The sequence below is a fragment of the Mytilus californianus genome, unplaced genomic scaffold (genome assembly GCF_021869535.1).
Source record: "Mytilus californianus isolate M0D057914Y unplaced genomic scaffold, xbMytCali1.0.p SCAF_5, whole genome shotgun sequence".
NCBI classification, from domain to species: Eukaryota; Metazoa; Mollusca; class Bivalvia; order Mytilida; family Mytilidae; genus Mytilus; species Mytilus californianus.
The window spans coordinates 84,451,234-84,467,775 of NW_026262701.1; the positions used below are offsets into that span (position 1 = coordinate 84,451,234).

General features: G+C 34.5%; 1 protein-coding gene across 1 annotated transcript; it reads left to right on the top strand.

Moving 5' to 3' along the window:
• Positions 1–1,553: 1,553 nt before the first annotated feature.
• Positions 1,554–10,282, top strand: LOC127701698 (adenine phosphoribosyltransferase-like). The gene is made up of 4 exons (XM_052205698.1): positions 1,554–1,723; positions 7,511–7,748; positions 8,451–8,529; positions 9,259–10,282. The coding sequence occupies exons 1-4, from the start codon at positions 1,641–1,643 to the stop codon at positions 9,393–9,395; spliced, it is 537 nt and encodes a 178-aa protein (XP_052061658.1). The 5' UTR covers positions 1,554–1,640; the 3' UTR covers positions 9,396–10,282.
• The last annotated feature ends 6,260 nt before the right edge of the window (positions 10,283–16,542 follow it).

Below are 16,542 nucleotides of genomic sequence, written 5' to 3' on the forward strand. Positions count from 1 at the left end.
GTACCTGGTCGATTCGTAACTACCTTGTTTTGTAACTGAGACGTTTCGTAACTTTTGTAATTATATATGGTTATAAAGTGTTAGTTTAAATTAATTAGTTTAAATGAAAAAGTTAAAGTTATTATTTAAAAATAATCAAATTGTTCATCTAATAATAACAATATTGTAATTTTTTTAATTTAAAATTTTCTGAAATCTTTTTAATTATTGGCTAATTGGCTAATTGGTAATTACACTCGGTGACAGCTTTAATGGATTTATGACAACTAATGACAGGTAATAAAAAGTAATTACAGTAGGTGTAAAGTGATTAAGTAGATTAATGGCACACGACCTGAAAAAAATAATTATTTTCTCCTTTTTTTTCACTTTTACATGCAATTGCATAACCCTCCTCCTGTTTCGCCCGGGCTGGGGACCGGCGTTGGCGGAGTTAAAGTTTTTTTTTTTTTTTAGAACACTTTATCTTACTCTTTCAGATACATCACTATGTTGTCCTTTGTTTGCATGCTTATACTGGCATAAAGCCTGATTTTTCATCCGAAAAACCCTGGTATAAACATGAAACAAAGTCTTAGTGGGCCGGAGCAGCAGCAGCAGTTGGTCCGTAAACAAAAGCGTCCTTGTATGTAGCGGGTCCTTACACGCTGATACCTTTTCAGTTTACCTTCGGATACCAACTTGATCTGTAGAGGAAGAAACGATGTCTCCTCGGAGTTGTCCTCGGTTATGACTCTAGGTGGTGGTCGGCGTCTAACAATATAATGATCTGAATCTGAGTCACTGTCACTAAAAAGAGGTAATTTGGGTCCAAAAATCGTAACAATTACGGGAAAATCGTAATGGTTGGCATCTATGCTTATCAAGTTCTGTCGAAACAAAGCTTCACGGGGTAGGCGGGAGAAAAGTACAGTCATTGAGACATTTTGATCTCCACATAGTGAAGAAATTTAAACCCGACTTTGTTTTCATACAGATTGGAGAGAATGACATCTGTGATAAATTATCTGCATCACACACAGCATCAGAGATTGTACAACTCGCAAAAGATGTCAAGCGCTTTGGTTGTTCCTTCTGTAGTTATAGGCTCCAACATCGTCAGACTAAAAACAAGAAACATGAAAGAAACAACTTATGATAGAAAAAAAAAAGAAAATAAATAAAGAACTAAGCAACATAAAGATGAGTGGTGTCAAGTATTGGAGACATCAAAGCACGTGGCAGAAGACTAAATACTTTGATAAAGACGGGGTACATCTAAATGATGATGGACAATTCAAATTCTTCTGTTCTATTCGCATGTGTGCAAAACTGTACTTGTAAAGTGTAAATTTATGTGCAATTAATTATTTAATAAATAAATATAGATATATATATACACATACATCACTAAGTCTTTTTATTACTTTTTGCGTAACCTACTACTCTTATTGTTATTATATATTGATGTAAGGTTACAAAACGTCTCAGGTACGAAACGACCTAGTTAAGTTACGTATCGACTAGTTACGAAACGACCAGGTTACGAAACGACCTGCACCCGTGGTCAAAGGTAACAGGTAACAGTTAGAAGGGGAAATAATTCTTACCACCTTGTTGTACCTTGGCTTGTAATTGCTCTTGATTCAATCTATGCAATAATGACTACTGAACAAAAAATAGCAAAAATTAAGCAGTGCATAACTGGTCATCCAGATTTCCCCAAACCTGGTATATTATTTAGGTAATTTTAAATTTAACTACACTTATTACTAATTTTATAAGTTGATTTATCTGTCTGAACTGAGACTAATATTGATAACACATGTTAATTGTTATAGTTATATAGTAGTATAAGATCTGATTAAACTGATAAATGCTGGCCCACTGGTCGAGAATCAGTTTAATACCATGCTTACCTCCTGTCAAATTGTGTCAAGCTAGATTTAATTGTCAACTGCAAGACTGTTAGCTCAAATAGAAACATCAAAGAAAATAAGGAGGCACCAGATAAATGATGGTCAATAACAATATCAAACCAAGAGACATGTAAGTCAAATATATACACAACATCTATGATTGTACTTACAAGAAAAACTAAAACCATCAAATATGATAGACTGGTATTGACATACCTATGTAACATTCTCCTAACAAACTCGTATGCACCAGAGCCAAACCCTGGTCCACCAAAATACCCCTGTGGATCATGCAATAAAGCCTGCACTTGGAAACAAAAAGCTGTATGTTGTGACAGCTGTGATCAATGGTACCATATAAATTGCCAAGGTATCGACAATAAAATGTATAAAATACTTAACAAAAGCAACCTATCATGGGAATGTATAAACTGTGGTATGCCAAACTTCTCCACCACATTTTTCAATAGTACTTTACCTGAAATGTCAAATACCTACTCAGAATTAGAAACAAGCATTGATTCTGACAATGAAATTATTGATATCGGATTACCAACACATTCTTCATCACCAATCCAGAAAAATCAAATCAAATTATCACCATCAAAAAAGCAAATCAAAAAGAAAAAAGACAATCGTCATGATCGTACAACAAAAAACTCAGAACCACTAAGAGTACTTACGATAAATTTTCAGTCAATAAAGAACAAAAACCTGAAGTAGAACTCATCATTGACTCTTGTAAACCAAGCATCATATTTGGTACTGAAACATGGCTCTCAAATGACACCTCTCCATACGAATACATCCCAGCCTCCAAATACAACATCTTTACAAAGAACAGAAAAGATGGCTACGGGGGAGTGTTACTGGCTATCTCAAACCAGCTTACATCTACACAAATCACAAATACAGGCACTGACCTAGACCTCGATACAAATTGTGAAAATGTGTGGGCAAAAATTTCATATGAAGGAAACAAATCACTATACCTATGTACCTATTATCGACCACCATCCGATAAAGGAGAATCCCTAGAACAACTTGGTATCTCACTAAATAGAGTCTTATGCAAGAAAACGAACCCAAATATCTGGGTAAGTGGCGATTTCAATCTTGGCCACATAGACTGGAACACACCAGCAGTCATACCCTGTAAACCTGATGCTTCACTACACCAACAACTCCTTGACATATTAAATGACAACAACTTAACACAGGTAGTAAACAAGAACACCAGAAACGACACAACACTAGATCTGCTGTGTATGACCAATCCATCATTTGTCAATCGAGTCGAAACATTACCACCAATTGGAGTGAGCGACCATGACATCGTTTACAGTGAAATAAACTTAGCACTGCCTCAAAATAAACAACAGGCTCACAAAATATTAAACTATAAAAAGGCAAATTGGGACCAAATCGAAAAAGACCTCACTGAAACATACAAACAGCTAAAAAAAGATCAAAATAAAATGAGCCTCGATGAACTATGGAATACTTTTAAGACAAACACCCAAACGTCCATTGATAAGAATACTCCTAAAAAAAGCATTAGTTATAAATCAAAACTACCTTGGGTAAATAACCAACTAAAAAAGTTGATTAACAAGAAAAACAAACTTTACAAAAAGAAAAAAGGAAATCCCAAGTACAAAAAACAATACCAAGAAATTAAAACCAAGCTCCAAAAAGAAATGAGAAACTCTTACTGGCAATATATAGAAAATATGATCTTTGATATTGAAATAAAGGAACCAGACCAACCATGCTTCAAAAATACACCAAAAAAGCTATATTCTTATATCAAAAGCCAAAAAAATGAAAATACTGGCATAGCTCCTCTAAGAAGTGAAGGTACATTGCACTCAAATCCATCTGAGAAAGCGAACATACTGAACAAACAATTTCAGTCAGCTTTTACATCTGAAGCAAATACTGACATTCCAGATAAAGGTCCTAGTATTCATCCCAAAATGACAACCATAACAATATCTAGGGATGGTGTCTATAAACTTATCAAAAACATAAACCCTAATAAAGCTACTGGTCCTGATACCATCGCAGGCAAAGTACTCAAACAAAACATTGAGATATGCAGAGATATCCTCACACTAATATTCACCAGATCTTTAGAAACAGGCAAAGTACCATCTGACTGGAACCACGCTAATGTCACACCTGTATTCAAAAAAGGGGATAAACATAACCCAGGTAACTACAGACCCATATCCTTAACATGCATAGCTTGCAAATTACTTGAAAACATCTTTGCAAGCAGCATGATGCAACATCTCGAAACCAATAACACACTGTATGAATTACATGGATTTAGGGCAAAGCGATCATGTGAGTCTCAAGTTATCTCACTCATTCATGAATTATCACAAAATAATGACAAGAACATACAAACAGATCTCATAATCATGGATTTTGCCAAAGCTTTTGACAAGGTACCACACAAAAGATTACTACTGTAAATTCAGAAATTATTGCGATGTTTTTATTATTGCGAAAAATGCGACAGGGTTATCATCGCAATAATTAAAACTCGCATTTTGAAATTTATTATATGAATCAAACAGGATTTTTCTGAATATCGCAAAAATTAAAATCGCATTTTAGTCTAAAATGACAAAATCGCAATAATAAATGCACGCAATAATTTCTGAATTTACAGTATATAAAATGAAATACTTTGGCATATCAGATCAAATCATAAACTGGGTCGAATCCTTTCTTTCAAACAGAACTCAAACAGTACTTTTAGAAAACACGTCATCTTCAAAAATACCAGTCACATCGGGTGTGCCACAGGGTACAGTGCTAGGACCTATACTTTTCCTTATTTACATAAATGACCTTCCAGAATACATCAAACATAGCAAAATCAGACTCTTCGCAGATGACAGTATAATTTACAGACAAATTAAATCCCAAAACGACTGCCTCAAGCTTCAAGAAGATCTAGAAGCCGCCATACAATGGGAGCAAGACTGGCTCATGTCTTTCCACCCAGACAAATGCAACATCATGAACATAACAACCAAAAGAACTCCCATCCACTTCTACTACAACATGTATGGGCACATCCTAGAATCAGTAAAACATGCTAAATATTTAGGTATCACAATCTCTTCAGATCTAAAATGGAACACCCACATCCAACAAACAGCCGCTAAAGCAAATAAATCTTTATGCTTCATCAGAAGAAATCTCAAAGTCCAGTCACAAAAAATAAAAGAAAGAGCATACCAAACCATCATAAGACCCAAATTAGAATACTGCTGTACTGTATGGGACCCCTATACAAGCGAAAACATTAGATCATTAGAAAAAGTACAGAGACGAGCGGCATGGTATGCATGTAACAGACATCACAATACCAGCAGTGTGTCTGAGATGCTAGATACCATGAAATGGCAAACATTACAAGAACGCCGACTAAGAACAAGGCTAATAATGTTCCACAAAATTATAAACAAAAATATTGCCATACCATCGCAAAATTTACTACAAAAGAGTCAGTCCACCACAAGATCCACCAATAAAGATGCTTACCGACAAATCCAATGTAACAAAAACAGCTACAAATTTTCCTTCTTTTGTCAAACAATTAAAGACTGGAACAAATTATCCTCAGTCATAACAAAAAACACCACCACAGAAACTTTCAAGGATGCACTCACTCACGATGTGCTCCTTGATACCTATCCACACAAGAAGTAATCAGGCAATCATGTTTTTATCTTAAATTAAAAATAAAAATAAAAAATGAAATATTAGAAAAAATACATAAAAACGAAAAATCTAAAAACAAAGAAAAATTGTAAAAATTAATAATAATATAACAAATATACAAAAATATTGAATACAAAAAATTTGACAATCTATGTCTAACTACATTTATAAATACATAAATTTGAAAAAATTTTACCAGGTATGCGCCGGAAAGTAAACATCAGTATGTTGATGGTTTTCTGAAACTGAAGAAGAAGAAGAAGAAATTCATAATTTTTCTCAAATATTTTTATGCCCCCGCCGTTGCGGAGGGGGCATTAAGTTTTACCCCTGTCCGTCCGTCCGTATGTCCCAAAATTGGTTTCCGTTCTCTAACTTTAGTTAAGTTGCCTCAACTAAATGTTATAAATCTCATACACAATGCTTATTACCACAAAACACAGATCAAGTTTGAATTTTGGTAGCTTCACTTTTACTGTTCTAGAGTTATGCCCCTTAACAAATGGAAAAATTGCTGAATTTTTCGTTTCCGTTCTCTAACTTTAGTTTGCCTCAACCAAAATGTTATGAAACTTGTACACAATGCTTATTACCACAAAACACAGATCAAGTTTGAATTTTGGTGGCGTCACTTTTACCGTTCTAGAGTTATGCCCCTTTACAAATGGAAAAATTGCTGAATTTTTCGTTTCCGTTCTCTTACTTTAGTTTGCCTCAACCAAATGTTATGAAACTTATACACAATGCTTATTACCACAAAACACAGATCAAGTTTGAATTTTGGTGGCGTCACTTTTACCGTTCTAGAGTTATGCCCCTATACAAATGGAAAAATTGCTGAATTTTTTCGTTTCCGTTCTCTTACTTAATTTAGTTTGCCACATCTAAATGTTATGAAACTTATATACACAATGGTTATTACCACAAAACTCAGATCAAGTTCAAATTTGGGTAGCATCACTTTTACAGTTCTTGAGTTATGTCCCTTTATAACATTAAATGCAAGTGGGGGCATCATCTGTGTCCCATGGACACATTCCCCATTTATTTTTTATTACATGAACTCTTCTTGGAAATATCCTTTTAACATACATATAATAAGGGTTACCAAGAGATAGGTTTAACACTATAGACTCTGTCTTTAATTTCTCTTATAAACAATGAAAACATGGCTTACTACTAGGCCTGTATTTGCAGGGATTTTCATATGTATGATGATGAGTTGCTGTCACTTTTGAATCTTGTCATTTAATGATAAAATCTACATGGGGGTCTCAGTGGCCAATTGGTCTAAGTAGTTGATCTACTGTATCACTAGCCAGTCAACACTGAGGTTGTGAGTTTGAATCCAGAACAGGTGCACTTGACTCCAATCTTTATTGACTAGGATTGTCAGTTTTCCTATCGAAGGTCAGTGGTTCTCTCCAGGCACTCCAGCTTCCTCCACCAATAAAAATTGACTGCCATGAAAAAGCACAATAGTGTTGAAGGTGGCATTAAACATCAATCAATCAATCATCTTAAAAGTCCAAATTTGTTATTCACACTGAGATTGATGTAATGGAAATGCCTAATAATGTCAATAACCAAGATGAGGACCAAACAAGCTCAGATTTTAATCTTTAATCATTAGAATAAGTTAATAAGAAGAATAGCTAAAAAATTAAAGATGCAATGTACCACACTCATGTTAAATTTTTGTGTTGTTGAGTCACTATCATCTTTTATTCATGAGAAGATTATTTTAAGCATTATACATGTTATATACAGAAAATAAATAGACTATATTATTATAATCTGAAATAGTTTTAATTTTTTTGTGGTAATATTAGCTACAAAATGTAATATCAACTCAATATTTCTTTTAGGGACATATTTCCAGTTTTAAGAGATGCGTCTGTCTTTAAAATGTTGACAGATGTTCTTGTGGACCATGTTAAATCAAAAACACCTAATGTGGAAGTAATAGTAGGATTAGATTCCAGGGGCTTTCTTTTTGGACCAATCATGGCACAGGAACTTGGCATTAGTTTTGTTCCTGTGAGGAAAGCTGGGAAACTACCAGGAGAGACATTTGAAGTTACTTACTCACTAGAATATGGTCAGGTTAGTATCTCTTTAAGAACTGAGAATTTATTATGAATGAATAGTAAATACTAGAAATTTACTCTGAATTAAGCAAAAGAAATCCCTAAAGAAGTTGGTTGAAGTAGGAAAGCATCAATGAAACAGCAGCCCAACAATACAAGTTCTCTTGAATAGACTTCTGTATGGTATTTTCATGGTGTTGTTGAGTTGCTGTCTCATTGATGTATACTTCTCATTTTCTTTTATTTTGGGATAGAACACAGTTTAGTTAAGTCTGAGGTTTTAGCTAGCAGTTGGAACCAAGCTGAATTTTACACTCCAGCATTTCTGTATCATACCGACACATCATATAGTATAAGTTTAATTTTGAATCTTACCCAGCTTGATAGTAAAAAGTTCTATCATGATCATAAGTTTTAATGCAAAATCATAACTGATTCCATTGATAATGAGTAACCTTTATAGCTTTCTATACCATATGTGTTTTGCTCATTGTTGAAAGCTACAGTATATGGTCATGATGGTATACATGGTATAGTTGAAAATGTCCACACCCATTGGTCTTTTGTGGATAGTTTTTTAAATGGAAGTCAACCCACATCTCCTAGTTTTTAAATTATTGCCCAGTTTAAAATATAAATGTACTATCTGAAGAGTTGTATACAAATTTTACTCATACCAAAATTTCCCAATTTATTGTAAGATTTTTTTATTTATTAGGATAAGTTTGAAATACAGAAGGATTCAATAAAGCCTGGAGCAAAGGTTGTGATAGTTGATGATTTATTAGCTACTGGTGGTAAGTAATTTGATTACATAAAAAATACAATTTGAATGTCCTTTCACAATTTTGCAAACTGGCCAAAAAATATCTGAAATTTTTTTTTTTAAATTTAAGTATAGTAGAAATTTTGGTTAATTGTCATGATTGTATCGTGAAAAAAATATATGGAGTTGACGACTTTTGTTGTAAATAGATTTTGGTTGATAAAAATCTGTATTGCACAGAATGTATGGACCAAATTGCTATCTTGTACTAGTTATTATAATGTAGATAATTAAAAATTAGTTTCTTCAAACACCTAGATGGTAAGTTAAATCCTACATTAGTATGGATTTGAATGATTATCTCCTTTTGTTTCATACTTTGGAATTTTTCAATAAAAAGTAACCAATTTTATATGAAATATTAGCAATTCTTATAGGAGGCAGTAGTAACATGTTTCTTCAACTCCATTGTTCATATTGTATATTTTGACTCTTATTTATCCTCACTTTGAAGCTAAGACATTTTGACATATATATATGTGGTTACCATAATGCAGAGATCAATACTTTCACATATATATACATCTTGTACTGATACTGTCATTGTGCATGTATTATCTTAAAGTCTGTATCTTTCATAATTTAAATATTCTAATACCTGCATTGTCTTGCAAAATATTATAAAAATAGTTGTCAATGAATAAATTTGCAAAATTAATTTACAATTGATCAGACATTTTCTTCTGCTTTATTTTGACAGGTACAATGAAAGCTGCTTGTGACCTACTTGAGAAAGCCTCTGGAGATGTGTTGGATTGTTTAGTTGTTATAGAGCTAAGTGATTTGAAAGGGAAAGACAAAGTCTCTAAACCATTGTCATCACTGATACAGTATTAATCCATGATTATCACATTCTTTATTTTCCTGAATGATATAGAAGTGTATCTGACAGGATAAAACCACAAACTATCTTCATTTCTAGTCTACTTAAGCAATAAATGTTGCAAGGGGTTCCAAAGCAAAATTTCATCAACACAAGCAGATTCACTGCCAATTCATAAATGTTCTGATAAGATATGTTTTTTTGTCAAATCTGTGATCGTTATGGTGACACATGATAACAAATGAAACATGCAATGTACTTGTAGATTTAAAATTACATGTGGTCTTTTGTCCGCTTGTTTGGTCTTATTTAAGATTATGATATATATTTTTTTGGTTGTAAAACATAGAAATAATAATTATGAACTTAATTCCAAATAAATTTATATACCGGTACATTCTATGTCCAAGAAAAATATGTTTGAATCATACACAAATGTGATTGAACTTGCATTTATATTTTTCCATTTGTAAGTCTTTATTTTATTCTCAAGTTATCACTTTTTGCATTTTGTACAAGTTAGTTTCTCATATTTTTATTAGAGAAACAAAGCTGAAGATAACAAGTTATTTTAAATAAAAAAAGGGGGGGATTTAACAAGTGTTTAGGAATTAATGTCATTAAACACATTATTATTTGTTGAAAGTCTTATAACAACAACACTGGAGGGACTGCTGCAGAAAATTTATTGATCGACATGTTTCGGTGCCTAGGGCACCGTCATCAGGATACAAATAATACATTGAACATACTTAAGTGTACAATCGGGTTGTCTTGTGACAACGTCATAGTATAGTAGTTGTTATGAAAGGGAAGTAATAGTGAAAGTATAAATAGAAAATGTATATAAATAGATTGTCAACATGAAAATGAAAGTAAATTAAAATTGTTTGTATATCAACTCTGTGTTATTATTGTCTCAGCTAAAAATGTTATAAATAGAATGTACAAACACATGTCTGTCCCATAGTTCTTCCGGTAGCTCATCTAAACATATGGTTTCATCACTGCTGCTTGTTGTCAGGTCTATGTAGTCTTCCTGAGTAAGGTCCATGACATAACCGTAATCGTTTGTTATGTATTGCGGAGTGTTATTTAAAGAAGAGTCGGAATCCGACAGGTACAGGTCTTGTTCCAAATCACTTGTTGAGGGTTTTTTCGGTTTTGAGGTGGATGATTGGTGATACTCATACGGTGATTTAGCTGGTATTGTCCTGAATGTAGATGTTTTCCCGTTCCATTCTTTTTTCTGTACGGCTTCAAATGGTGGTCTCCATTTTTCTATTGCTTTGGCCATTTCACGAGGATTTTGTTGGAAGCTATTATAATCTTCTCTGGCTTTATCTGGGTGTTTTGATTTAAGGTGTGTTACGGCATTTGATTTTCTAGTGAAGGTTGCAACACAATGTTTGCATTCAAACATTGTTGCGACTGGTTCGTGGCGTTCCTTATGGTGTCTTCGTAAAGTAGAAATACTGCAGAAAGTTTTCGGGCATTTTTTGCAATTAAATCGTCTTATGAAAGTTCCTGTAGTTTCTTTTCTTTTGGTAATCTTCGTATTAGCCATATCGTCTGTTAAGGCCCCAGGGTTCGGTGCTTCCAAATTTATGTATAAGAGCTTCTTCCGTTCTTAGTCTGACGTTTATGTTTTGTTCTGTGGTTGTTATGCCTGTTATGGTGACGTCGTGTTTATTGTGACCATTTGAGGTGAAGTGTTTCGAGACTGGTTTTGTATTATTCTCAGTGTTGATGTCCTGTAGATGTCCCCTGAATCTTTCTTTTAGGCTATTTCCCGTTTGACCAATGTATTGTTTTTTGCATTGTTTGCATTCTATTAAATACACCACACTTTCTGTGTTGCATGTAATTTCGTGTTTAATATCTATTTGGTAACTGTTTACGGTACTTTTTGCACTTTCTGCGGTTTTCATTAATCTACAGAGATAGCAATTCTTTCCGCAAGGGTGGCTACCCTTACGGGTTTGTTTGCGTACAATTTCGGTTTTTACTAGTATTTGTTTGATTGATAAGGCTCGTCTATATGAAACAATGAGTTTTTGTTTCGCGAGGGTTTGAGTTTCAGGAGTTCTTTTGAGGATATCTTTCCTCTGGTTGATGGTTCCGTTAAGATTTTTTATTTTTGGATGGTAGTTGATTACTAATGGAATCATATCTGGCTTCACGGGTTGGTCAGTTTCCTTTGGTTTTAACAAATCATTTCGATTTAACGACTTTGCTTTTGAAATTGCAGAATCGACAACCTGTCGGGGATAACCCCGAGTCAGGAGATGTTCTTTCAGACGGTTTGTGTGAAATTCGAAATCATTGATTTCTGTACAAATTCGTCTTATTCTCAGTGCTTGACTGAATGGAATACTTTCTTTTTGGTGTTTCGGGTGGCATGAGTTGTAATGTAAGAAGAGGTGCGCATCTGTTGGTTTTGTGTATAGAGTTGTGTGGAGTTTTCCTTGGTTATTAACTACCGTTGTATCTAGGAAATCGACCTTTTCTGTACTTATGTGGCTTGTGAATTTTATACTAGGATGGAATTGGTTGAGGGCACTTATGAAGGAATCTAGATCCTTGCGTGTATGTGGCCATATGAAAAATATGTCGTCTATATATCTCCACCATACTAATGGTTTAAGTACTTGTGTTTTTAGGAATTCTCTCTCTAATTTGTCCATAAATATAATGGCGTATTCCGGAGCCATAATTGTTCCCATGCTTGTTCCCATAATTTGCATGTAGTATTTATTGCCGAATTTAAAACAATTTTTGGTTAAGATAAAGTGCATAAATCTAAGAAGTATCCAAGTTGCTGGTGAATTTTCTTGTCTGTTGTTCAGTATTTCTTTTGCTGCTAGTATTCCTTCTCTGTGTGGAATGGTTGTATACAGTGAGCTTACATCTGCCGTTACTAGAAGGCTGTTGGGTGGTATATCGCCTAGCGATTCGATTTTTTGTAGAAAATGTGTGGTATCTTTAATATACGACGGTATATCTTTGATGAAAGGTTTTAGATAATGGTCCACAACTTTTGACATATTTGCAGTAGGAGAGTTTATTTGTGAAATAATTGGTCTACCTGGATTTCCTGTTTTGTGAATTTTTGGGAGAAGGTAAAATAGTGGCGTTCGCCAGTGTTTTTGTAATAAGAATTCGTGTAGAGTTTCGGGTAGTTTGTGTTTTATATCGAGAATGAATTCTTTTATTTCTTTGGCGATTTTGGGGTTGAGATCTTTATTTACTTCCTCGTAAAAAGTAGTGTTAGAAAGTTGACGGTCTGCTTCTCGCATGTAATCTATGGTATCCATAATAACGATTGCTCCTCCTTTGTCTGCTGGTTTAAGTGTAATGGTCTGATCATTTTTTAATTCATTTAAGGCTCTAAATTGATTTCGGTTGAGGTTTTTTCTTATAAATCCTGTTTTCGAAATTTGTGAGATATCATCAGAAGTAAGGTTTAAAAATGTATCCAAATCTTTATTTCTTCCCGCTGGTGGTGTCCATCCTGTAGGTAATTTAAACGGGTTGGGAGTATATGTGCTTTCACTGGTATCGTTCTTTTTTTGAAAATGGTGTTTCAGGCGTATTCTTCTATTAAAAATTAGTGTATCTCTGAAAAGTTCTAACTCATTTAGTGGGCCTGGTGTTGGACAGAAACTTAATCCTGTTTGTAGCACTGAGTGTTGGGCATATGTTAATTGTTTTTTGCTCAAATTTATTACGGCACATGTATCCTTTTGTGGTTTATTCTTAATTTTCTTATAAATGTTGTGTTTAATGAATTTTCTGGTTCTCGGCATTTTCGGGGGTTGGGTGATTTATTGTTGCTTAGCTGGATTCGCGGGTCGTTTGCTAATTTCGTCTTCGACGGATAGCTTTGTTTTCTGTATTAAACTTGTTATGTGTTCCATTTCAGTGTCAGTTGTTTTGTCTTTTAATCTAATTTCCATAGTTGCAATTTGAGATGAAATTATTTCGCATCGGTTGTTCCAATATTTAATTAAAAGTTTCACTAATGTTCTGCCAAATTCTAGTTGTGCGTCTTCCCATTCGAAAAGGAATTCGGGAGTTGTATCGGGTACTTGGGGTTGTATATTTGATTTAAGTGTCTTGGGTACCATATCCCTTATTTCACATCGGGTTAAGTAAGCCTTATGCTGTTCACAACGGACCAATTTAACATTTAATTTACGGTAAGTTCTAAAAAGTGAAACATTCTTTTCTTGAATTCTGGTCGGGTTTATTCCTGTTTGAAAGGCTTCTTGTTCGATCCTTTTTCTTTTGTTTGCCTGGATGGTACTGGCACTTCTGGAAGGCTCCAATGGTGCCTCAACAAAATCTTCGTTATTTCCTTCGTTCAAAGACATAGCTGCGGGTGGCTGGGAAGGTCAGCGCTGCTGGCAACGGCGGTTCCAAAAGGAATGCAAGGGGTTCACGATAAAACAATAAACAATTACAAACGAAAGTGAACCAACGCCTGGTGAGTCTGTAGTGAGTTAGAGTCCCTGAAGTGGATACCTCGGGTATGCAGGGTCGTTATGATGAAACACAATAATGTAGAAAGTCTTATAACAACAACACTGGAGGGACTGCTGCAGAAAATTTATTGATCGACATGTTTCGGTGCCTAGGGCACCGTCATCAGGATACAAATAATACATTGAACATACTTAAGTGTACAATCGGGTTGTCTTGTGACAACGTCATAGTATAGTAGTTGTTATGAAAGGGAAGTAATAGTGAAAGTATAAATAGAAAATGTATATAAATAGATTGTCAACATGAAAATGAAAGTAAATTAAAATTGTTTGTATATCAACTCTGTGTTATTATTGTCTCAGCTAAAAATGTTATAAATAGAATGTACAAACACATGTCTGTCCCATAGTTCTTCCGGTAGCTCATCTAAACATATGGTTTCATCACTGCTGCTTGTTGTCAGGTCTATGTAGTCTTCCTGAGTAAGGTCCATGACATAACCGTAATCGTTTGTTATGTATTGCGGAGTGTTATTTAAAGAAGAGTCGGAATCCGACAGGTACAGGTCTTGTTCCAAATCACTTGTTGAGGGTTTTTTCGGTTTTGAGGTGGATGATTGGTGATACTCATACGGTGATTTAGCTGGTATTGTCCTGAATGTAGATGTTTTCCCGTTCCATTCTTTTTTCTGTACGGCTTCAAATGGTGGTCTCCATTTTTCTATTGCTTTGGCCATTTCACGAGGATTTTGTTGGAAGCTATTATAATCTTCTCTGGCTTTATCTGGGTGTTTTGATTTAAGGTGTGTTACGGCATTTGATTTTCTAGTGAAGGTTGCAACACAATGTTTGCATTCAAACATTGTTGCGACTGGTTCGTGGCGTTCCTTATGGTGTCTTCGTAAAGTAGAAATACTGCAGAAAGTTTTCGGGCATTTTTTGCAATTAAATCGTCTTATGAAAGTTCCTGTAGTTTCTTTTCTTTTGGTAATCTTCGTATTAGCCATATCGTCTGTTAAGGCCCCAGGGTTCGGTGCTTCCAAATTTATGTATAAGAGCTTCTTCCGTTCTTAGTCTGACGTTTATGTTTTGTTCTGTGGTTGTTATGCCTGTTATGGTGACGTCGTGTTTATTGTGACCATTTGAGGTGAAGTGTTTCGAGACTGGTTTTGTATTATTCTCAGTGTTGATGTCCTGTAGATGTCCCCTGAATCTTTCTTTTAGGCTATTTCCCGTTTGACCAATGTATTGTTTTTTGCATTGTTTGCATTCTATTAAATACACCACACTTTCTGTGTTGCATGTAATTTCGTGTTTAATATCTATTTGGTAACTGTTTACGGTACTTTTTGCACTTTCTGCGGTTTTCATTAATCTACAGAGATAGCAATTCTTTCCGCAAGGGTGGCTACCCTTACGGGTTTGTTTGCGTACAATTTCGGTTTTTACTAGTATTTGTTTGATTGATAAGGCTCGTCTATATGAAACAATGAGTTTTTGTTTCGCGAGGGTTTGAGTTTCAGGAGTTCTTTTGAGGATATCTTTCCTCTGGTTGATGGTTCCGTTAAGATTTTTTATTTTTGGATGGTAGTTGATTACTAATGGAATCATATCTGGCTTCACGGGTTGGTCAGTTTCCTTTGGTTTTAACAAATCATTTCGATTTAACGACTTTGCTTTTGAAATTGCAGAATCGACAACCTGTCGGGGATAACCCCGAGTCAGGAGATGTTCTTTCAGACGGTTTGTGTGAAATTCGAAATCATTGATTTCTGTACAAATTCGTCTTATTCTCAGTGCTTGACTGAATGGAATACTTTCTTTTTGGTGTTTCGGGTGGCATGAGTTGTAATGTAAGAAGAGGTGCGCATCTGTTGGTTTTGTGTATAGAGTTGTGTGGAGTTTTCCTTGGTTATTAACTACCGTTGTATCTAGGAAATCGACCTTTTCTGTACTTATGTGGCTTGTGAATTTTATACTAGGATGGAATTGGTTGAGGGCACTTATGAAGGAATCTAGATCCTTGCGTGTATGTGGCCATATGAAAAATATGTCGTCTATATATCTCCACCATACTAATGGTTTAAGTACTTGTGTTTTTAGGAATTCTCTCTCTAATTTGTCCATAAATATAATGGCGTATTCCGGAGCCATAATTGTTCCCATGCTTGTTCCCATAATTTGCATGTAGTATTTGTATGTAGAGTTGATATACAAACAATTTTAATTTACTTTCATTTTCATGTTGACAATCTATTTATATACATTTTCTATTTATACTTTCACTATTACTTCCCTTTCATAACAACTACTATACTATGACGTTGTCACAAGACAACCCGATTGTACACTTAAGTATGTTCAATGTATTATTTGTATCCTGATGACGGTGCCCTAGGCACCGAAACATGTCGATCAATAAATTTTCTGCAGCAGTCCCTCCAGTGTTGTTGTTATAAGACTTTCTACATTATTGTGTTTCATCATAACGACCCTGCATACCCGAGGTATCCACTTCAGGGACTCTAACTCACTACAGACTCACCAGGCGTTGGTTCACTTTCGTTTGTAATTATTATTTGTTGTTTACTACTTGTCCATTTACATTAAAAATGAAAAAAAAAAAAAAAAATCACATTTATTTTATTCAATTGCTTATTTAAAAGGCTGCAGA